The sequence below is a fragment of the Trachypithecus francoisi genome, unplaced genomic scaffold (assembly GCF_009764315.1).
Source record: "Trachypithecus francoisi isolate TF-2019V2 unplaced genomic scaffold, Tfra_2.0 Lachesis_group5, whole genome shotgun sequence".
Lineage (NCBI taxonomy): Eukaryota > Metazoa > Chordata > Mammalia > Primates > Cercopithecidae > Trachypithecus > Trachypithecus francoisi.
In genome coordinates this window covers 39,816,926-39,839,901 of record NW_022681470.1, presented here as the reverse complement: position 1 = coordinate 39,839,901, position 22,976 = coordinate 39,816,926, and the positions used below count along the sequence as shown (strand labels likewise).

General features: G+C 42.1%; 1 protein-coding gene across 1 annotated transcript in view; it reads right to left on the bottom strand.

Moving 5' to 3' along the window:
* The window catches only part of LAMC1 (laminin subunit gamma 1), a 120,553-nt gene extending 106,025 nt beyond the window's left edge, over window positions 1-14,528 (bottom strand). Inside the window, exon 1 of the mRNA XM_033200779.1 lies at window positions 13,822-14,528. Coding sequence (XP_033056670.1) covers window positions 13,822-14,236 — 415 coding nt within the window. The 5' untranslated portion in view covers window positions 14,237-14,528. The remainder of the gene's footprint in view (window positions 1-13,821) is intronic.
* Between the last annotated feature and the right edge of the window lie 8,448 nt (window positions 14,529-22,976).

Genomic DNA, 22,976 nt, shown 5'->3' with positions numbered 1-22,976 from the left:
AAAGAAAGCTCCCGGGACTACAGTAGCTATCTATCTATCAATTAACAAAAGGTGGATTAGACCTACTCAGTTAGCAAACTTTTAACAACAAAACATACTATGTAAGGGTTAGAATTTACTTGGAGCAGAGAGGGAAAGAACTAGAATGTGAAGATAGACCAGGCAGCCTTATAATATAATAATGTCAGATAAAGTAAGCAAGTGAACTAAACTCAGCAATTCTCAACAACCAGAAAGAAGTCATGGATAAGGCAGAAAGGAGATAAGATGGTGGCATTCCCTATATAAATGAAGGCACTGACCATCCCTCAGGAAATGGGGTGGGGTACACTTTTCCTGTCAGACACTGATAAAATCCAGGACCTCATTCTGAAATTCAATAAATTCCTTAGAAATTCCTAGAACCATTAACAACTGAATATCATGCAACTAGTTCAAGTACTCAAAACCTACAAGTCTTCCATTGAAAACAATCCTTTGGGCCAGGCGCAGTGGCTCACGCCTGTAATCCCAGCACTTTGGGAGGCCAAGGCAGATGGATCACCTGAGGTCAGGAGTTCGAGGCTAGCCTGACCAACATGCTGAAACCCCATCTCTACTAAAAATACAAAAATTAGCCAGGCGTGGTGGTGGGCGCCTGTAATTCCAGCTACTCAGGAGGCTGAGACAGAAGAATTGCTTGAACCCAGGAGGTGGAGGTTGCAGTGAGCCAAGATCGTGCCACTGCATTCCAGCCTAGATGACAAGAGTGAAACACCATCTAAAAAACAAAAAAAGAAAAAAGAAAACAATCCTTTGTTCTTCACAAATAAGAGTAATGTCTTTCTCACAAAGGATCCAGTTGAAAGAATTCATTCGGCTGTGCGCAGTGGCTCACGTCTGTAATCCCAGCACTTTGGGAGGCCGAGGTGGGCAATCACTTGAGGTCGGGAGCCTGGTCAACATGGTGAACTCCCATCTCTACTAAAAATACAAAAATTAGCTGGGTGTGGTAGCACATGCCTGTAATTGCAGCTACTCAGGAGGCTGAGGCAGGAGAATCGCTTGAACCCAGGAGGCAGAGGTAGCAGTGCACCAAGATCACGCCATTGCACTCCAGCCTGGGCAACAGAGTAAAACTCTGTATCAAAAAAAAAAAAAAGGGCAAGGTGTGGTGGCTCACGCCGGTAATCCCAGCACTTTGGGAGACCAAAGCGGGTAGATCACCTGGTCAGGAGTTCGAGACCAGCCTGGCTAATATGGCGAAACCCTATCTCCACTAAAAAAATCCAAAAATCAGCTGGGCACAGTGGTAAGCACCTGTAATCCCAGCTACTCGGGAGGCTGAGGCAGAAGAATCACTTGAACCTGGGAGGCAGAGGTTGCAGTGAGCCGAGATTGCGCCACTGCACTCTAGCCTGGGAGACAGAGCAAGACCCCGTCTCAAAAAAAAAAAAAAAAAGAATTCATTCAAGGGCAAAGAGTGAGGGTAGTCGTCCAGGAAGCATGGACACTGAAGAACGGTGCTCAGCACTTCCCAGTGTTAGGAAAGGTAAGGATCACTTATATGGGCAAAAATAGGGAAGTAGAACAGAATTACAACATTTTCTATATAAGGCTAACATACAGATACAAGATTTGATTGCTTATTATTATACTCTAGGGGGGTTGCTTAACATTCCATTGTAAAGCAATAACAATCACAGGGGTCTCTACCTCCAGCTTCACTTAGTCTAGGTTTGAATAAAGAATAGGGTATCTGCTTATACGTAACGTCTCAACACAAAGGTCCCTAAGCAACAGTCACACATCAGAGAAGAAAAACAGCTACGTTATATGACTCAGTTTCTAGGGCCTAACTTTTCCCTTTGGCATAATAAATTCAGAAGGTGTAGAAATTTTCTTTTCACAGGTAGAGCGTATTTTTTTCTATCAATAGACACTGACAAAATCCAGGACCTCATTCTCAAATTCAATAAACTCCTTAGAAATTTCTAGAAGCATTAACAGCTAAACATCATACAACTAGTACATGTGCCCAAAACCTAAAATTCTTCCACTGAAAACAATCCTCAGCTGGGCATGGTGGCCGATTGTGCCACTGCACCCCAACCTGGATGACAGAGCAAGACCCTGTCTAAATTTAAAAAATGTGTTTTTAATTAAAAAAAAATCCTCTGTTCTTCAAGAATAAGTGTAAAGCCCTTTTAACAGGAGCAAACTAAATCCAGAGATCCTCAAGCAGTGGTCTATCAGAGAAACAATGCTTAGTTCTTTAGCACTCTCATTTCACTCCTCAATTTGAGGTCTTTCTAGAATTCACTTTCACTTACAGCAGGTCTGACCTAACACGGCAGAGTGGCAAGAGCAAAATCTATGTATCACAGCAGGTCTGGATTTCAACCTATGCAACCTCAGAAAAGTCACTAGTCATATAATTATTCCCCAGGGGTTAACAATAGTTCTCGGCCGGGCGCGGTGGCTCAAGCCTGTAATCCCAGCACTTTGGGAGGCCGAGACGGGCGGATCACAAGGTCAGGAGATCGAGACCACCCTGGCTAATATGGTGAAACCCCGTCTCTACTAAAGAATAAAAAAAACTAGCCGGGTGACGAGACGGGCGCCTGTAGTCCCAGCTACTTGGGAGGCGGAGGCAGGAGAATGGCGTAAACCTGGGAGGTGGAGCTTGCAGTGAGCTGAGATCCGGCCACCGCACTCCAGCCTGGGCGACAGAGCCAGACTCCGTCTCAAAAAAAAAAAAAAAAAACAATAGTTCTCAAGTCTGAAGAATTCAAAGAGGTAATCAGCAGGCACTTGACAAAAGGTAATTTACTTTCTTTTGTCACCCAGCTTTCAAGTTCTTCTTCTCCCCAGAATCCATCTGGCACATCCTCATTGCTTCATGAATGGCAAATAATGCCTTCACCATTATCTAACTATTTTTAGATCTTTATTCAAACAACTCTACCTTCCTGGAAACACTCTACACTCATGTCTATTACTTTTCTTCAAGATCCAGGAAGCTTTCCTGGCTGACTTCAATTCCTACTCTTCAAAATGCTCCGCAGGTATTCTCCCAACAATTTAAAAAGTTTCAACTGGGCTGGGCGCGGTGGCTCACTCCTGTAATCCCAGCACTTTGGAAGGCGGAGGCAGGCAGATCACGAGGTCAGGAGTTCAAGACCAGTCTAACCAATATGATGAAACCCCGACTCTACTAAAAATACAAAAATTAGCTGGGCATGGTGTCATGTGCCTATAGAGTCCCAGCTACTCAGGAGGCTGAGGCAGGAGAATCGCTTGAACCCGGGAGGTGGAGATTGCAGTGAGCTGAGATTGTGCCACTGTACTTCAGCCTGGGCAACAGAGCAAGACTCCATCTTAGAAAAAAAGTTTCAACTGAATTATTTTGCCTACAGGTCAATGTTTCTGTCTGATCTCCTCAAATACATTACAAATAAAAATATCTTTAGGATATAAAAAGCATCTTCAATATCTATCATAACTCACACACCTCATACTACAACGTCTATGAGTGAACCATTTTCCCCCAGCAGTCTTATTTACATAAGTCCTTTGTCCACTAATTAGAATCAAAATGCAATAAAGCTCATCTCATTTTAAGCGGGTAGATCTTTTCAGATCATTGGAAATATTTCATAGCTTTATAAGTTTCTCCGGCCAGGCACGGTGGCTCACGCCTGTAATCCCAGCACTTTGGGAGACCGAGACCAGCCTGGCTAACATGGTGAAACCTGATCTCTACTAAAAAAAAGTACAAAAAATCTAGCCGGGCATGGTGGTGTGTGCCTGTAATCCCAGCTACTCGGGAGGCTGAGACAGGAGAATCACTTGAACCTGGAAGGTGAAGACTGCAGTGAGCCAAGATCATGCCACTGCACTCCAGCCTGGGTAACAGACTGAGACTGTCTCAAAAATAAATAAATAAATAAATAAATAAATAATAAGTTTCTCCAAGAAAGCCACATAATTCAAACTTCAGACTTTTTATTTCTAAAAGGCTCAATAAGAGAAAGCCATTATCTAGACCATGTTTAAATGAATGAAGATGGGGTCTTCCCATATTTAAGTGATATGTGGAACATTTACGTTTCACCATGAAGATTAAATAGCAAGTTACATAAGCACCAGACATTGTGACCAAAGCATATGCCACGGAAAGACATTCTTAAAGAATTCTCTAAACCTGCAGCAAAACCCACAGACTTACCATTTTACCACATCAAACGATGAAGCATCAACCAAAACCACTACCTGCTTAAAGTGAGGCGAGAACAGAGGACAGCTCTTCCCCAGGTTTCCCATGCTCCACTGCCTGAGGCGTCCATCAAGCATGATCGTATGAGAGGGCTTTGCAGGTACTTCAATGAAAATGGGCTCATAACTCAATTAAAACCAGCTAGTTCACTGATGTGATCACTCAACAAGTATCTGTTAATGCCTATTAATGCCAGCAACTTTTGGTAGGGGGAGAAAGACAGGAAGAGAAGCATATTTTAGATGATGAAGCCTCACATTGTGTTCTCTCCTATTCTAAGCCAAAAATCATACCAAAAAAAAAAAACAAAATCAATTATATTATATTGTACTACAATTGGTTGAGAGTTTCTTAATTAACTTTTTTATTTGAGGAATAATTTACATATAATGAAGGATACAAATATTAAATGTATAGCTCTGAAATTTTACATATGTAAAATTTATTCTTGAGCTCCACCCAGCTCAAGAATAGAACACAAAATCAGAACTCTAAAGAAGACGGGAAAAAAAGAGACTGGTCATTAACCATGTCTCTGAAAACAGACAGGTACCTGTATAGTCACTGACACAATCATTCTGGTTAGCAGAAACTTTCATACATACACAGTACTGTGATTTATCATCATGAAACAAAATTTACTGAGTCCTTAACTCTACACAAGACCACGTACCAAATTCAAGAAAAGGAAAAAAGAGGCCAGACATGGTGACTCATACCTCTATTCCCAGCCCTGTGGGAGGCCAAGGCAAGAGGATCACTTGTGCCTAGGAGGTCAAGGCTGCAGTGAGCTCTGATTGCACCACTGCACTTCCAGCTTAGGCAACAGAGTGAGACTTTGTCTCTTTTAAAAAAAAAAAAAAAAAAGGCAAGCAATGTGAAGAAGACTGATTCTGAATTAATATCTCCTCCAACTTTCAAAACAAAAAGATAAAATAACAAAAATCGAAAAATAAAACAATCTAACGTTGTCCTCAATATAAGAGGAAGTGGCCACACGCGGTTGGAAACAAAGAGTAAAAGAAGGGAACTGAGGAAATGTAACTCCTAAAGTTCAAAAGAAATAAGGTAAATCCCCTTATTCATTTCCCAGCCTTACCATAAGGTTCTTCTCCTGCAAGAGATCTGAGGGTGCCATTGTCTAAGAAAGAGTGAAGTCTGCTTTATTTTATTTCATGAATATGTAGCTGTACCAGGCTGACTGGGCCCACTTATTTCAGGCTGGCCCCTAGAAGAGCGCACGCATAGAAAAGCAGACACACTTAATTAGTGCCACCCTAGTCTGGTGCAGTACTCTAAAATCTCAGGAATGTTTCTATAAATGGGTTTTCTGGTAACCCCTATTAGCAAGCTGTCAGTTTTAGACCCAAATGAGTAAACATCTAACTTTATCATGTCACAAGAAAGGAGATGCTTGCAAATTCCAGCAGGGCCCTCTTACACAGGTGGTTTTTTTTTTTTTTAATCTTTTTTTCTTATTTTTAAATTATTTTATTTTACTCTATTCTTCTCCACAAGGCAAGTTCTATCTTAAGTCTTACAGCAAGCAACCAAGGCAAAGTAATAAAATCAGCACAAAATCATTTTGAAATTATACACTTTCAAGCTGACAACTTAAAAGAAACATTAATCCCGTATTTTTAAAAACCTCAGAAATTTTCAGCAGTAAAAATAAACAAACAGCTCTGCTCTAAACTTTAACACCTTTCCCTAAAACCCAAACAGAACAGTGGTAGAGCTGTCAATAAAGTCCAGCAGGAAAAATGAACAAGTAAAGAAGCAGGGCTGGGTATGGTGGCTCAGGCCTGTACTCCCAGCACTTTGGGAAGCCGAGACGCACAGATCACCTGAGGTTGGGAGTTCCACACCAGCCTGACCAACATGGTAAAACCCCCTCTCTACTAAAAATACAAAATTAGCTGGGTGTGGTGCCACATGCCTGTAATCCCAGCTATTCGGGAGGCTGAAGCAGAAGAATCGCTTGAACCCGGGAGGCAGAGGTTGCAGTGAGCCAAGATCATGCCACTGCACTCCAGCCTGGGCGACAAGAGCGAAACCCTGTCAAAAAAAAAAAAAAAAAAAGAAACAACTGCTGCTGCTGCCTGTTAACTCTAGATTAATATGTGGTTACTGCTCATCGGCCTAACCACTTTAATGTGGAATACACTGGGCTATACCGTACTCTCCATTTACAGTTCTTCACTATCCTGAAGAGACAGTATGCCTATCTTCTAAATCTACTCATGATGACTTCACTAAACTTAAAAGGATGCTATACACAACAAGCAAATAAGATACTTCATTGTAACCTTTCCCCTCAACGGTTTAATAATTCCCTTTAAGAATCTATTTCAACAATGTACATGTGAATATATATATTTTATTTGACTTTTGAGATAGCGTCTATGTCGTCCAGGCTGGGGTGTAGTGGGTATTCAACAGGCGCAATCATGGTGTACTACAGCCTCAAACTTCTTAGCTCAAGTGATCTCTCTGCCTCAGCCTCCCAAGTAGCTGAAACTATAGAATATATATATACTTTAAATAAAATTTGCTTATGTCCATTTTTAAAGGAAAAAAATACAAATTAACATTTCAGAAATACATATTCACATGTGAGAATTCATGAGTTTTCTCCTAAGATTTATCTAGGATGACTTCAAGTCACATAACAGTCTAATTTTTACCCAAAAAAAGACAAGTCATGGGCCTTTCCAATTCCATACCAGTTCCATACCTTAGTACTTTTTTAAAAAATTTACAGAAATAAAACCACATACTACATTTAACATTAGCTATTACAGTGACATATATCTTATAAAATGGAGAGATGGCACTGATAAAAATAAACACAAGCTCAAAAGTTTTGCTTTGAAGAATTTAAATTAATGTTCAATGTTCTGGGAGTTTTATAATTCAGGCATTCATTTATTCACTCACTGTACATATATTTTTATGAACACTATGCCAGACAAGGGTCACTGGAGACAGAATGCCTCCAGTCTCCACCCAAATAGTGAAGCGAATCCTCTCTGTGCTTGCATCTGTCACTTAGGACTTACTATATAACATGAAAGTACTGCTCCAGAACAGAGGTCAACAAACCTGTGCTATGATAGCCAGAGAGTAAATACTTCAGCCTTTGTGGGCTGGGACATATGGAGTCTGTCGCTATTACTCAACTCTGCCTTTGCTGTGCAAAAACAGCCACAGACAATGCTTTGTTACATGGGCTAAACTGTGCTCCAACAAAAATTTATGGATAACCAAAATTTGAATTTCACGAAATTTTCACATGTCACAAAATATTATTCTTCTGATTTTTTCTAACCAATTAAAAATGTACAAACCATTCTTAGTTCACAGCCCATACAAAAATAGGTGGCAGGCCTGGACTGGACTTGGCTAAGAAGGCCATCATTTGCCTACCCCCAAATCAAGACACATGGGCATTTACACCTCATCTAAGAATGAGGTCAGGGCAATGATCCCCTGAATCACTACACATCCAGGAATTTGCATTGGTGCTAATACATAACAAACAATTTACCAATACTAGTCATCTTTAACTGAACTAAAAGATTACTAAACCCCTGACTCGTCCTTCAAAAACTTCATGGTTTAAAGGTAGAAACAGACAAGTAAAGAAACAGATAATCCTGTGTGATAGGGACTGTGATAAATACCTACAGGGTGGTGTGAGTGGGAGACCTAATCCAAGCCAGGGAGTAGGATAGAAAGGGGAGACAGAGAGAGAGAAATGGGGGAAGGAGTCCTAAAGGGTATAACACCTGGGAGAAGTGTTCCAAACCAAAGAACAGCCCTGTGAGCACATGAAGTGACAAAAAGGTCCAGATCCTGAAGTACCCTGTACACCATGCCAAGGAGTTTGGACTTCATCCTAAAATCTTGAGGAACCACTGCAGAATTTTTAGCTGCAAAATTGTATAATCAGACTTGCATTTTAGAACCATCACTCAGTCCAAAGGATGGCTGCCCAAATATAAAGGGCAAAGCTGGAGGTAGAAAGCCCCCAGTTTATTAGGAGGCTGTGGCAACAATCCAGGTGAAATGCAATGGGAACTTACAGTAAGGCAGGGACAAAGAGGATGGAAAGATAAGCATTCAAGACACATAGTGTCTGGAAATAGAAGGTAAAAGTAGAGTCTTGGACAGATTACAGGGAGGATTGGCGGGAAAGAAAGGAGTGAAGTTACAGCTACCCAGAACTGACCCATCTCACAACAGTGGATCTTAACTGTTTCCCAGGGTAGTCTTTACTCACGAAGCCTGTCAAGCATGGTTCTTTCAGGAGAGACTTAGGCAACATAGGTTGACAGCCTCAGTGTTAGACAGCAGTGTAGTGCATTGAGATAGGGAATACCAAAAGAGCTTTGAGTTGGGTGAGACAACAAGAAGTGAATTTAGTTTTGAATATGGTCTCTGGACATCCCAAATTGACCAGAACCACCAAGTTTTCAGATGTGGAAAAAGAGGTGACTAGAAATACAACTTTAGAACTTAAAAATTTACAAATGAAATTGCAAATAAAGCCTTGAGACAAACATGAGTTCATCCACAAAGCGTGAACAGCATGGACAGGAATCTAGGAACATAAATAAAAAGGAGTAAGGCCGGGCGCCGTGGCTCACGCCTGTAATCCCTGCACTTTGGGAGGCCCAGGCGGGCGCATCATGAGGTCAGGAGATCGAGACCATCCTGGCTAACACGGTGAAACCCAGTGTCTACTGAAACTACAAAAAATTAGCCAGGCGTGGTGGTGGCGGGCGCCTGTAGTCCCAGCTACTCGGGAGGCTGAGGCAGGAGAATGGCGTGAACCAGGGGAGGCTAAGCTTGCAGTGAGCCAAGATGGGGCCACTGCACTCCAGCCTGGGCGACAGAGGGAGACTCATCTAACAAAACAATAAATAAATAAAAATAAAAAATAAAACAAAAATTAAAAGGAGTAGGCAGGAGAAAAAAACAAGGAAAACCAAAGGAGTACAGTATCTCTGAACCAGGGTATACATGAACTTTTTAAAGTGGCTTAGGATAAAGCAGACATTCTTTTGAGAGACTCGTTAGAGAAGCTGCAAGCTGCAAGAACGAATGCAATCAACTAAGTAGTCAAAGACTTATCTCCTCCATGACTTTTGGCAAATCACAACCCTAAGCATCTTTGCCTTCATTGTATTGTGAGAAATCTCATCAGTGATAAATTGGAGGCCTTATAAGCTGTAAAATGTAAAATATAGACATCCTTGATTTATTATTGTAATGTCATTATGAGTGTGTAAATTCCTAATAGAGTATAATCTTCTGAAGACAGGACCCTCAATCTTTTACATCTATCAGGTACAGTGGTATATATTTCAAGAGTATTTTTTAAAACGTTTGCAGAATATCTGGCAATAGCTTGAGAAAGTATGCACAGGAGGAAGGAGTGCATAGCAAAAGGCACACCCAATTTTTAAAAATTATTTAGAATTGAAATAGTCAAAACTTGATTCCTCCCACAAATATGACCAATGACAAATGGAAGAGGTGAGGTCAGGATGCCTTATAGCTCCAATTTCTCCCCTAATGTGTAAATTCTTTTTTGAATGCCCTTAGAATGGAGAAGGAATTTGGAGAAAAAGCAGTGAACTGTAGAACAGGAAAACAGCCAACAGCAACTTTATAAAACTGTGTTCAACAACTGCTGGCCATTAAGGAAGAGCTCCTTAACTGCTCAAGTTGAAACCTGCAAAATGTAAATCAGGCCTTTGTGAGACAAACTAAAATAGTGTCCCCTCAGGGTGCACAAATACCACAGTGAAGTCACCACAGTGAGCTATTCCCTGACACAGTCAGAACCCACCTTGCAAAGGCTTTTCCTGGAGGGAAAAATCGCCATTTGTTCCATGTTAAATACATACACACTCAGCAGAGGACCAAAGAAAATAAATGGCAATAGCCTATATATCAATTATTCTAATTTACACACACAAAAGAAGATATTCAGATACAGATGTAAAAGCTTCATTTAATCACTATTGGTTCCTACAGTTTATGAGGATCTTGGAAACTAATCTGGTCTCAGTGTTAATTTTAGGAGTTCCATAAACTTTGATTGGGTTGGTTTTATAAGCACTCTTTTCCTTAATCTAACTGTTTTTAGAAAAAGGAAAAGCTACCTTTCTCAAGATTAGGATCCTGTCTGCCAAGTTTCCATCCACAATGATTATCAAATTAATTAAAGGGGCTGTTTAATAAAAGGCAAATCCTCAGCTACAATCATAGTATCAACTACCCCACTGGTACTGATAAAAACTTACTATAACTTATAAGACATAAAAGCCAAACTTTTTAACAGCAATTGAATAATCCATCCAGAAGTTGAAGGCGAAACAAAAAAGACTTCTTTTTAGAAAAGGGTGGCTGGTTGAGATTTCTCCCTATAACAAGCAGAAAGTGCAATTCTGGTTCCCATAGCAACTTTAACTCTTTTTATCCGAGGACGCACTGCACCCTGCACCCTGGATTACCGTGTATGGTGCTTAAGAGATGGCCGTTTTCAGAATTAACGCTGATTTTCCTGGCTTTTATACAGCAAATGATGACACAGGTTCAATAATCAGATTTGTATTTGCCATCTGTTAAAATACGCCTCAGCCTCCCAAAAAGTACCAGTTACGATGATCCTATAATTTGATATATACATGTGTATGCACGAAAAATTTCTAGAGGGTCATATTAATATAAGAAATTGTAAATGGTGGTCTCTAGGGCATGGAGCTTAGCAGGTAGTGATAAAGAGACTCATTTGTCACTATACTTATTGTTTGAATTTACAATGTCATGTTTCATTTTTATAATTTAAAAAAGTGCCAAAACACTTACATAACTACTTACATTATATACGATTTGACTGTTTATTTTAAAGTTTACTGTATTGAAAGTTCAACATCAAAAAGAAGGCTAGAAAAGTGGTGGCTAGACCTAGCTCTTTCACACTACTCATTTCTAGTTTCACATGCTCTGTAAGGGCAAAGCACAATATGCATCACTTGTTTAAGGGTATGTGAAATTTGAACTCGAAGGGAGATTTAATAGATGCACAAAACAGTCATGGTACTTTAATTCATGGGAAATAATCAGTTAGCTACAGCCCATGGAGTAACTGGAGTTGGGGAGTGAATATGCTGAACATCAAAACACACAGTGACACATAACACCTTGCATACTTGTCATAAATTGTTGATCAAAACATTCATGTATACATATAATCTTGTCATTAAAGACAAGGCGGGGAGGGGGAAGAGAAAGAGAAACCTCAACCTCACTACACACAAACCTTTCCCCCTTCCCACCTCCTCCACGACACATGATTTCTTCCAGGATGTCATTTCTGATCCAAGAGCAAATGTAAGTCAAGTATCCAAGTCAAGTTAGTTTAAACTAAAAAACACGTATTTTTACAGTTAATCACAATACTTGTAAGAAAACACTTTTAACTTACAAGTTTTAAACTCAGTTTTATGAATTTCACTTAGCAACAGTATTACCAAAAGTTGAGGGAAATTTCAGCAAAACCAAGTCCAAGCATAAAACATTTTATAGTAAAAAGTGATGTTAGAGGTAAAATCTAAGATCTCTTTGACCTTTTAATCAACCATGACCCAAAGTTAACATACCTGCCTCCCAGTGGGAGCAATCTAACTTAACTGACACCAGCTTACTCTACCACATTATCTTTGCAACAGGGTAGTAATCACTGAGTAATCTATCTACCTCTGAAATCACCTTAAACGACCTTTAGCTACACAGTGCCTACAAGAGAAAATTCAGAGAGCCAAGATTGACAGCCCCACCTTTATGTAAATAAGAGACTGTTGTTCAGTAATTGTCAATTGAATTTCAGGCATCTGAGATTTGAGACATCAGGCAACGCCTTTTCTTTGAAAATTTTAAAATCTGAAAATGAACAAAATAAGACTTCAAGGGTATTCAAACTTGAACACAGAAACTAACAAGTCAAAAGTTAAACAAAAATACTTGGATACAAATTTCAAAAATAATTTTGGCCAACTTAAAAAATACAACAGGAGAAAATAAAGAGCAATCTCACAGATCTTAGGAAACCCTCGGTCACTAGCTATGTCTTTAGAAAGTCACCTTCAAAAAACTGAACTCAGTGCACTTTACTTCTTCAATCCCTGAAAAACAGATACCTCATAGTATCGTTTTATGAAATTATTTTCAAAATGTTTCGTTTAATGACTCAACTGCAAATAAGATGTTAAATAATTCTGCTTTTCTAACACTTATTCCACACACAATAATTTAATCCCACTTTTCAAAGTACTTTTTGTAAGTCAAATTCTTTCTGTGGAATCCTGATACTTAAAGTTTAGTGTACCGGAGAGCAGCAAAACCATCATCAAAAGAACCATTTGCCAACAACATGTTCCTTTCCAACACCCCTAAGGGATATTAGCCTCACAGAATTACCCTCCCTTGACAGAAGAATGGCTTGGGGCAGTCTGTTCTCTCTGGAAGTTCGTTAGTACCAACTACTGGTAATAATCAAGCCCTCCAAGGCAATGGGGAGTGAAGCGCTAAGTCAAACGTCAGTTTCTCACACATTGGTTCCTTGGTTAAACACAATAATGAAACTTTCTGCCTATTTACATATCTCAAAGATGAGGAAAAACTTACCTAGATCGAACATTATTTTTGGTACTTCCAGATACACATGTCCATCCTCATCCACTGCCCTGCCATGACGTTTTCTATACATCCCTTTCCTGATTTCTGCAAGATCACTTATACTTGTTTCTACACTTGCTTTGAATGAAAGCAAAAGGGAAGACAGTAAAGGAGAGCCTTTTTACCCAGGGACAAGGCTGTGCCCAGCAATTACAGTGAGTGCACTTCCTTTTGTTTATTCTGCACCAGGATTAGCAGTCAAATCGCTTTGTGGCTTTTAAGGCTAAGCAGCTATAAAGAACAATAACTTCAAAAGTGAATTTATGTTTTAATTCCACATAGGCAATATAGGCAGCGACGGCATTTGCTCCTCTCAAATTCCCCCTTAACTCAACAGAGTAATCACCCTCAGCCTTGGAGGGACATCTAAACATTTTAAAGGCGAAAATGTTTAAGGCGGACCTTCTTGTTTCTGATCCAAGAATGCGCTGTGATGGCCTTGCTAGCAAAGAGAAAAGTGGAGATGGGAGTTTCTGATTAACGCTTCAGGAAAAAAAAAAAAAAGGTGGGGGGCGGGGGGAACCACAATCCTAACAGCCGAAATGCAGAATAATCAGAGAGCCAGAATCCCGCTAAGTCAGAAAGAACAGGAAAGCAGAGAGACTCGTGCGGAACATTCTGGCCCTCACGGGATGTTAAAAGCAAGATCTATTTCAGAAGTTGGAGAAAGGAGTTTCTGTGTGGCCCATGCCGGGGAACAGAGAGCCAACACGCGGCTGTCTGGGTCCGTGAGGCCGGCTACGGGGACGAAGCCGGTCCGGGAGCTGGGCTGCTGGCGAGCAGTAGCAGGGGACGGGGCTGTCACCGCTTACCCAGGTGCAGCGTGAGGTTGATGGAGCTGGGGTACTGCACCCCAGCCAGCATGGTCTGGCTTTGCCACCAGGTGGTGTCGGCCTGGTTGTTGTAGTCGGTCAGGAAGGCTGCCCCGTGCTGCAGGTGGGGCTGCCCGGCGTCGCACAGGTGACAGGACTTGGTGACCCCGGTCACCCCGGTCTGCACACAGTACTCCTCGGGCGGAGTCCCACACGTGTTGGTAGCCACCACGGTCACGTTGAAGGCGGCGTTGACGAACTCGGGCATGCAGCGCTGCGGCCGCCCGCCCTCGTCCGTGCACTCGTCCATGGCTGCCTGGGCACAGCCCGCCGCGGCGGCGGCCAGCACGACCAACACGGGCCAGAGCCGCCTCCGGCGCCGCAGGGCCGGCGCGGCCCGCTGGCTCCCCCTCATCCCGCCGCCCGCACGCTGGCCCACGGCGAAGGTAAGGGCACCGGCGCGTTCCTCTAGCCTAGCGGCGTTCCCCGGAGGCCGCTTCGCTGTTTGAGCCTGGGGGCCCAGGGGCCTGACTCCGGGGCGGGCGGTGGCGGCGACTAGCGCCGGAGAGACTGATGGGCGGGCGCCCCTAGCGAGGACCGCGCTGCTCGCCGACCGCGGCCCCCGCGCGCCGCCTCCGCGCTTCCCTAACCTACCCCGCGAAGCAGCCTGCACTCCGCGCCGACCCCCGACTTCCGAGCGCGTGCCCGAGTGCGCGCCCCCGGGGAGGAAGGAGCAGGGGGTGGGATCGGCAGGGTGGGGTGGGGTCTGGGAGAGGAGAAAGCCCAACCCGGTCTCCTCTCAGCAACTCCCGCGGCCCCTGGGGCAACTCTCCGGCCCTGCGCACCCCATGGACTGCGCGTCCGTCCCGGCGACTCCAGGCGGCGGCAGGGGCGGTGGCGTCTCGCGCTCGGGCCCGCGGCGCGCGACCAGGGGGGAGGGGCGCGCGGGGTGGGCGGGGAGCCGGGGAGGGGGTTGGGGGAGGGGAGGGGAGGGGAGAGGAGGGAAGGGGAGGGGAGGGCGGCAGGATGGTGCATGCCGGGAGGGAAGCGCGGCCTCGCAGACCCGGCTCCCCGCGCGGTAGTCGCCGGGGTCTTCGGCCTCCGCGGCCTGGGGGACTCTGGGTTGCGGGAGGAGGCAGGGGAGGGCCCCTTAGAGGGGCGACGCCGGGTCAGGAGGTCGCTCGGGGTCGTCCCTGGGGCCTCGCGCCCATTTGGGCTGCGGCAGGAGGGTCCCCGCCCAGCCAGGTGTGGGTCCCACCCGGGAGCGCCCGCTGCTAGCAGCCCGGGATCCCGCGCCAGCCCCTCCCGAACAGAGGTCCGGGGCGTCCATGGGGCCGACACGGTCCCTGGAGAATCAGAAGGGCCCGCAGCAGCCAGATGAGTTTTGTGAAGCGATTTCCTGCCGCTGAATTAAAGTGTAACCAGTCGTTTTACCGGGGCAAGGAAGGAAGTGAAAAGGCTGGGAATGGAATGACATTTTTCCCTTGGGTACGCACGACCCACTGCGAAGTTCTTCCGCTGTGTTGTTTGTGTTCCTCGGCTTGCCTTTAAAAGACTCGAAATTATGTGGATTCTGACATCCTCCTTTTCGGGCCTGCTGAGTCACGGAATATTCTCCGTGCCAGAATGACTCAGTTCACAGAACCTGAGCCAGAAGATCATGAGTTTTAGTCCCGGAGCAGAACCTGGGCGCTTACCCAGTGCTGATACGGCAAGCAGAGACCAGGGCAAGGAGGCAGCAGCTTGAAACCCTCGGCGTCCCCAAGCAGAGAGGATGCACATAGTGGATGACACGGATTTGTTTTGTTCTAGCTTTTCAGGAACTTGATGATAAGGTGCGGATAATAAGTAAATGGCAAAAACAAAACAGAACAAACACACACACACACACACACACACACACATGCCTAGTTTCGGACCCAATTGTCCCATTAAGATAGGGATAATGGGAATCTGAAACAAGGAAATAAGTATATGTTAGGTGACTCTGGATAGTCAGAGTCAGTGTTAGACGCAGACTGCTAGTTAGGAAAACCTTAAGAATAATGTTCTGGTCGGATGAAGAAGGGAGGGGAATCTAGGGACGTGTTACACGACTGAGCTTAGCAAGTATGTTCACTGTTCCGTTTATTTGATGAGATGGGTGGAGATTATGCATGGCTAAAGGTGCCTCATTCTTGGCACCTTCTCTTTGGGAGAACTAAGTTGTGGGGGCTATAATAATTTTTTAATCCTTTCATACATGAATTTATGAAGCAAAATAAATACGTTCATTTACACCTAGAGGGGATTATGTGCTCTCTCAGTCCTGCGTTGTACTTGAGAACAAACGTGGGCATATAGGAAAAAAATAAGGATGTTAGTTGTAAATAAAACTACAGATTTGTAATAAACGTGTCTATATTTTAATAAACATGTTAATGTATTTGCGTTATTATACATTTTTAGTACTTTGTTATATAGTGGCCAAAGCGTGGGTCTGTTTCCAACAATCAAAATAAAAGCAAGGAGACCCCCAAAGACTGTGCAATCAACATAAATGGGTTTCTTTGTCATTGCTGCCTTTTGAGTCCTAATGTCCAAGATTAACATCACGATATTACTTACGCGAATTTTCCGTAATTTAATTACCAGAGCCTATCTGATATTTGTAAAGCACATATAGAGACCTTGAATTAACCCCTCAATTCTCTTGCTTATAGAAATGTGTTACAGTGACAAACATCTGTTTTGAAAAGAGGTAGAGTGTAACCAGCCAGTGGACTTGGTGATAAAAATTCTGCTCCGTTATTTGGATCTTGATTCAAACAAATCAATGGTTAAAACAGAATTTTTAAGACAATTTGAGAAATTTGAACACTAATTAGATGTTTGATGATATCAACAAATTATTTTAGCCACCTGGAGATGCCACAGTCTACGAAATAGACTTAGTATTTAAAGAAAAAAAAAGTGAAAGTGTGTAAAATTTTCTTTTACTGTAGGTTACCCTATTTTTCAAAAAACTTCAGAGCCTTTTGAATGCATGCTCTTATGTGCTTAGAAATTTCATTATCAGCCGGGCGCGGTGGCTCACGCCTGTAATTCCAGCACTTTGAGAAGCCAAGGCAGAGGATTGCTTGAGTTCAAGACCAGCCCAGCCAACATAATGAAACCCTGACTCTACTAAAATTACAAAAATTAGCAGGGCCAGCCGGGGTCGTTGGCTCATGCCTGTAATCCCAGCACTTTGGAAGGCTGAGGCAGGTGGATCACTTGAGGTCAGGAGTTCCAGACCAGCCTAGCCAACGTGGTGAAACCCCAACTCTACTAAAAAATACAAAAGTTAGCTAGGTGTGGTGGCGCGCGCCTGTAATCCCAGTACTCAGGCAGCTGAGGCAGGACAATCGCTTGAACTGGGGAGGGCGGAGGTTGCAGTGAGCCAAGATCACGCCAGTGCACTCCAGCCTGAGCGACAGAGACTCTGTCTCAAAGAAAGAAAGAAAAAAATCATCCCGCAGTTGTGTCACCTGCCTGTAATCCCAGCTACTCGGGAGGCTGAGGCAGTAGAATTACCTGAATCCAGGAGGCAGAGGTTACAATGAGTGAAATTGTGCCACTGCACTCCAGCCTGGGTGAGGCTCTGTCTCAAGAAAGAAGAGAAGAGGGGAGGGGAGAGGAGGGGAGGGGAGGGGGGGGAGGGGAGGGAAGGGGGAGGGGAGGGGAGGGGAGGGGAGGGGATCATCTGAAAGAGAGAGGAAGAAAGAAAAAAGGAAGAAAGGGAGGAGAGAAAGAAGAAAGAAAAGAAAGAAGAAGAAAGAAAAAAAAGAAAAGAGAATGGAGGGAGGGAGGGAGGGTGGACAGGGAGGGGGTAGGGAGTTTCATTATCTACCAGACATGGTACTTAGATGCAAAATGTTTTATTCAGGTCCCTCAAAAGATGATCTTAGTGCCCAATTATCAGTGTCTCTATGCAGCAACAAAGGCAGGATGAGGAAATGAAATTGTTTATTGTTTATTGTACGGGCAAGAGAGCTCCAATTAAAGAAAAAAAATGTGAAACTCCAGAGAAAAGAGATTTCTCCCTTCATAATCTATAAATTCAAGGAAGGATGCTGATTGGCTTGACTTTGGTCACCTGGCATACCCCCAAAGCTAGGTAAATAGAATACCATGTGTGTGGTGTTTGGCAGCCCACCAGAAAACCATGGAATGTGGGAAAAGCAATTGAAAGGAAAGCTTGCTGTTGCCAGAAGAGGGCAGGTTACAAGGCAGAAAAAAACAACGGATGTCTACTACAGCAGGATTTAGAATGTGTGATATAATTAGAAAAATAATTTAAAAGTTTGCACTGACCTTTCCATTGCAACTTTGTCATTTTTTATCTTTTTATAATTACCAATGCGTTTATTTTTTCAGTCCTTATTCTTTCTGACCTCACTTCCTTGTATTCTTCCCAAGCCTAAGCCTCACTATACTATATGCTTTATCTTTTTATATTTAGAAATGCAACCTAAATGTAATAATTATTAATAATGATTGACAATGTTAGCCTATATTTACATTCTATGTTACACTTTTCAAAATTACAAGGAAGCAAAGAATGTTATCACCTATGCGGAGCTGAAGAAATTAAGGCTCAAAGAGATTAAGTAACCTCTGTAGACGAGTAGGAGGAAAGTCAGGCCGGGAACCTGCTCTTTCTGGCTCCCTGACCAACGCTGTTTCCTTTTCGGTTATGTAAAGGTCATGATAGGAAAGAGGATAAGGGAAGAGAGTTCTCACATTCCCAAAGTTTTTAGGTTATCAAATAAGAATTTAAAATTAGGTAAAAATTAATGTGATACTGGAAGAGAATGACAATATCCCTCTTCAAAGTTACAATGACTACACATGATGCTTTGTGTTAGGTTTATAGATCCTGCCTAGGTCCTTGGTACAAATCCAAGCAAAACAAGATAAGGTATCTTTTGTGGCGAGCTCAGGTAAAGACAGGATTCCTCTTGTGTGAGGTAAAACCCTTTCTTCCCACTCAGCCCCATGCACCCAATTCTTCTTCTTTTTTTTTCTTTTTTACAGAATTGCCCAAACTCCTTTGTTTTGAAAAAAAAGTTACTTTTCTAATAATAATCATACATATTTATGGGAGTACATAATAATGTTCTGATACATACAGTGTATATTCATCAAATGAGGGTGACTTGCATATATGTCACCTCAAACATTTATCTTTTTTTTTTTAAGTCACCCACGCTGGAGTGCAGTGGTGCAAACACAGCTCACTGCAGCCTCCAACTCCAGGGCTCCAGTGGTCATCCCACCTCAGCCTCCTGAGTAGCTGGTACCACAGGCATGGGCCACCATGCCCGACTAATTTTTTTTAAATTTTAGTGAAGATGTGGTCTCACCTTGTTGCCCAGGCTGGTCTTGAACTTCTGGGTTCAAGCGATCCTCCCGCCTTGGCCTCCCGAAGGGCTGGAATTACAGGTGTGAGCCATCGTGCCCAGTCATCATTTCTTTGTGTTAAGAACATTCAATATCCTCTCCTCTAGCTATTTAAAAATATATAATAAATTATTTTTAACTGTAGTCAGCCTATAGTGCTATATGGAAAACTGAAATTTATTTCTCATAACTAGCTGTAATTTTATATAATTTAACCAATCTGCATCTATCCCCATCCCAACTACTTTTCCCAGTCTCTACTAACCACTATTCTGCTCTCTACTTCTACAAGATTAACTTTTTTAGCTTCAACATATGAGTGAGAACATGTGGCATTTGTCTTTCTATTCCTGGCTTATTTCACTTAACATAATGTCCTCCAGGCTCATCCATGTTGCTATGAATGACAGAATTTCATTCTTTTTAATGGTTGAATAGTATGCCATTGTGTGTGACTGTGTGTGTAGACCACATTTTCTTTATTCAGTCATCTGCTGATGGACAGGTGGGTAGATTCCATATCTTAGCTGTTGTGAGTAATGTTGCAGTAAACTTAGGGAACAGATATATCTTCGGTGTACTGATTTCCTTTCTTTGAATATATATCCAGTAGTGGGATTGCCGGATTGTATGACAGTTCTATTTGTAGTTCTTTGAAGAACCTCAATACTGTTCTTCATAGTGACTGTACTTGTTTACACTCTCACCAGCAGTGTATAAGGGTTCCCCTGTTTTTACCCATGCATCCAATGCAGACTATCTTTGTATCGTGATACTAGTTTTGAAAGAGAGACAAAAGGACACATCCCTAATTCATAATATTTAAACCAGAATTTTATTTATAACAATATACAAGTACAATAAAAAAGGAAGAATTTCCAAAAATGAGTAGCAAAGACCAACCTCACCCCTACCCAAAATTTTCCCGTGAAGAAAAGAGAGAACTTCACATCTCCAAAATCTTGTTATTCTGCTAACCAAATGGGAACTGTATCTCACTATAAAGAACAGAGATAAATACTCTTTTATGTGTAGATAACATGGTTTTATCATGGGAACTCAGAATTTCCTTAATAAGTTGTTGACCCTGATAGGGTTAACTGATTACTCTTAGAAAGGGTAATTTTTTTTCTTTTTTTTTTTTGAGATGTAGTCTCACTCTGTCACCCAGGCTGCAGTACAGTGGCGCTATCTTGGCTCACTGCAACATCTGCTGCCCAGGTTCAAGCAATTCTCCTGCCTCAGGCTCCCGAGTAGCTGGGATTACAGGCACCTGCCACCACGCCCGGCTAATTTTTGTAGTTTTTAGTAGTCGGGGTTTCACCTTCTTGGCCAGGCTGGTCTTGAACTCCTGACCTCGTGATCCACCCCCCCCCACTCAGCTTCCCAAAGTGTTGCGACTACAGGAGTGAGCCACCACTCCCGACCGGGTAATTTTTTTAAAACCAAAGCTAGTATTATTGGTAGTTTCCCCCAGAATTTAATTGTCTTATATTAAATAGTTTATCACATCATTCCATTACGTTGGTATATATTACAACAGATTTTTTTGGAGGGTGTGCCTGGAAGTTATATTGTGCAAAATTAGAAGTTCACAGCTCTTTGAGTAATATTCTTTTTGGGGCTGTGGTGGAATGTTATAACACTAGCTTTTAAAAAAATTTCCAGCTGAAATTGTTATGGTCCAGGCACGGAACTTAACGGCCTCCATCTCTAGTTTATATCTGTATTTGAACAAATGTTAATTACTTTTTCTTCCCACCCAAATTGTGTTTATTTTAATGATCAAATTAAAGCAAGATTTTAAAACATTACCCCATCATTCTATGCACTAAAATGGCTTTTTCGTTTATCAGAACTCTCTCTCCTAGTTCATACCTCTCTTTTGTTGTAATAGACATCTTTTATTGAAATTCAGCGTAGATATAGAAAAGTACACAAAATCCAAGGGTATAGTTTGAAAGTTGGATGAGAGAATCACAAAGTGTATGCTCCTGTGATCACTACCCAGGTCTAGAAATGAAATATTATCCTGACCCCAAAGCCCTGTCCTGTCCCTGGCCAGTCAGTATCCCCCACTTCTCCTCAAATGTAACTTCAGTTCTTGCTTATGTCACTGTAGATTAGTTTTGCTTGCTTTTGAATGCTATTTAAATGAAATCACGGCCAGGCGTCGTGGCTCAAGCCTATAATCCCAGCACTTTGGGAGGCCGAGACGGGCGGATCACGAGGTCAGGAGATCGAGACCATCCTGGCTAATACGGTGAAACCCTGTCTCTACTTAAAAATACAAAAAAAACTAGCTGGGTGACGAGGCAGGCGCCTGTAGTCCCAGCTACTCGGGAGGCTGAGGCAGGAGAATGGCGTAAACCCGGGAGGTGGAGCTTGCAGTGAGCTGAGATCCGGCCACTGCACTCCAGCCTGGGTGGCAGAGCGAGACTCCGTCTCAAAAAAAAAAAAAAAAAAAAAAAAAAAATTAAATCACATTGTATGTTGTGTGGGAATGGCTTGTTTTGGTCAATATTACGTTTTGACATGTCAATTTGATGTATGTGCAAAAATTCCTTATTTTTCCTTGTCGTATGCTATTCTATTGTATAAATACACTACAATTTATTTATTCATTTAACTGTTGTTGGACATTTCAGTAGTTTCCAGTTTGAAACTATTCTGAAGAATGTTACTATGTTTTTATCATCTCACTTGTCTTTTGCAGACACATTTTTTACACACACACACTTTTGGTGGGTATATACATAGGAGTGGAATTGTTGGGTCATAGGGGTAGGCATATATTCAAATTTGGTAGGCAATACCAAACTGTTTTCCAAATTGGTTGTACCAATATTCGCTCCAATCAGCTGCATACAAGAGTTGCTGTTTCACCACATCCTCAACCATACTTGGTATTTTTGAGTGTTTTAAATTGTAGCTATTCTCGGCTAATGTTATTTTGATATTGGCACTGAACTTGAGGTACTCTAACTCCCATTTATATACATATTTGCACAAAATATAAATTATGCGTATTATTGGATTGTACTTTATAATTGGTGGGTTTAATTTCTAATTCCTTGATTACTAATTCAACTGGCCTCCTTTTCATATATTTATTAACCATTTGGGTATCTTCTTTTGTGCCACTTTATGTTTTTGCTAATTATTCTCTTGAGTTGTCTTTCTCTTTTTTACTGATTTGTAGGAATTCTTTACATATTTTGGATATAGTCTCCTTTCCTCGTGCTATGAGTTGCAAATGTCTTCTTTGTGGTTTGCCTTTTCCCTCTTCAATAGTGTTTCTCCTTTTGAAATTTTTATTATGAAAAAATTCAAACATAAGCAAAAGCGTTGGTGGGAATGTAAATTAGCTAAATCTCCATAGAACATATTATGGAGATTTCTCAAAGAATTAAAAATAAAACTACCATGCAACCCAGCAATCCCACTACTGGGTATCTACCCGAAGGAAAATAAATAGTTGTATCAAAAAGACATCTGCACTAGTATGTTTATCACAGCACTAATTATGATAGTAAAGGCATGAAATCAACCTAAGTATCCATTAACAGTGGACTGGATAAAGAAAATATGGTGTGTATACACTATGGAATACTACACAACCATAAAAAAAAGAACAAAAATCATGTCCTCTGCAGCAACATGGATGCAGCTAGAGGCCATTATCCTAGTGAATTAATGCAGAAACAGAAAATCAAATACCACACGTACTC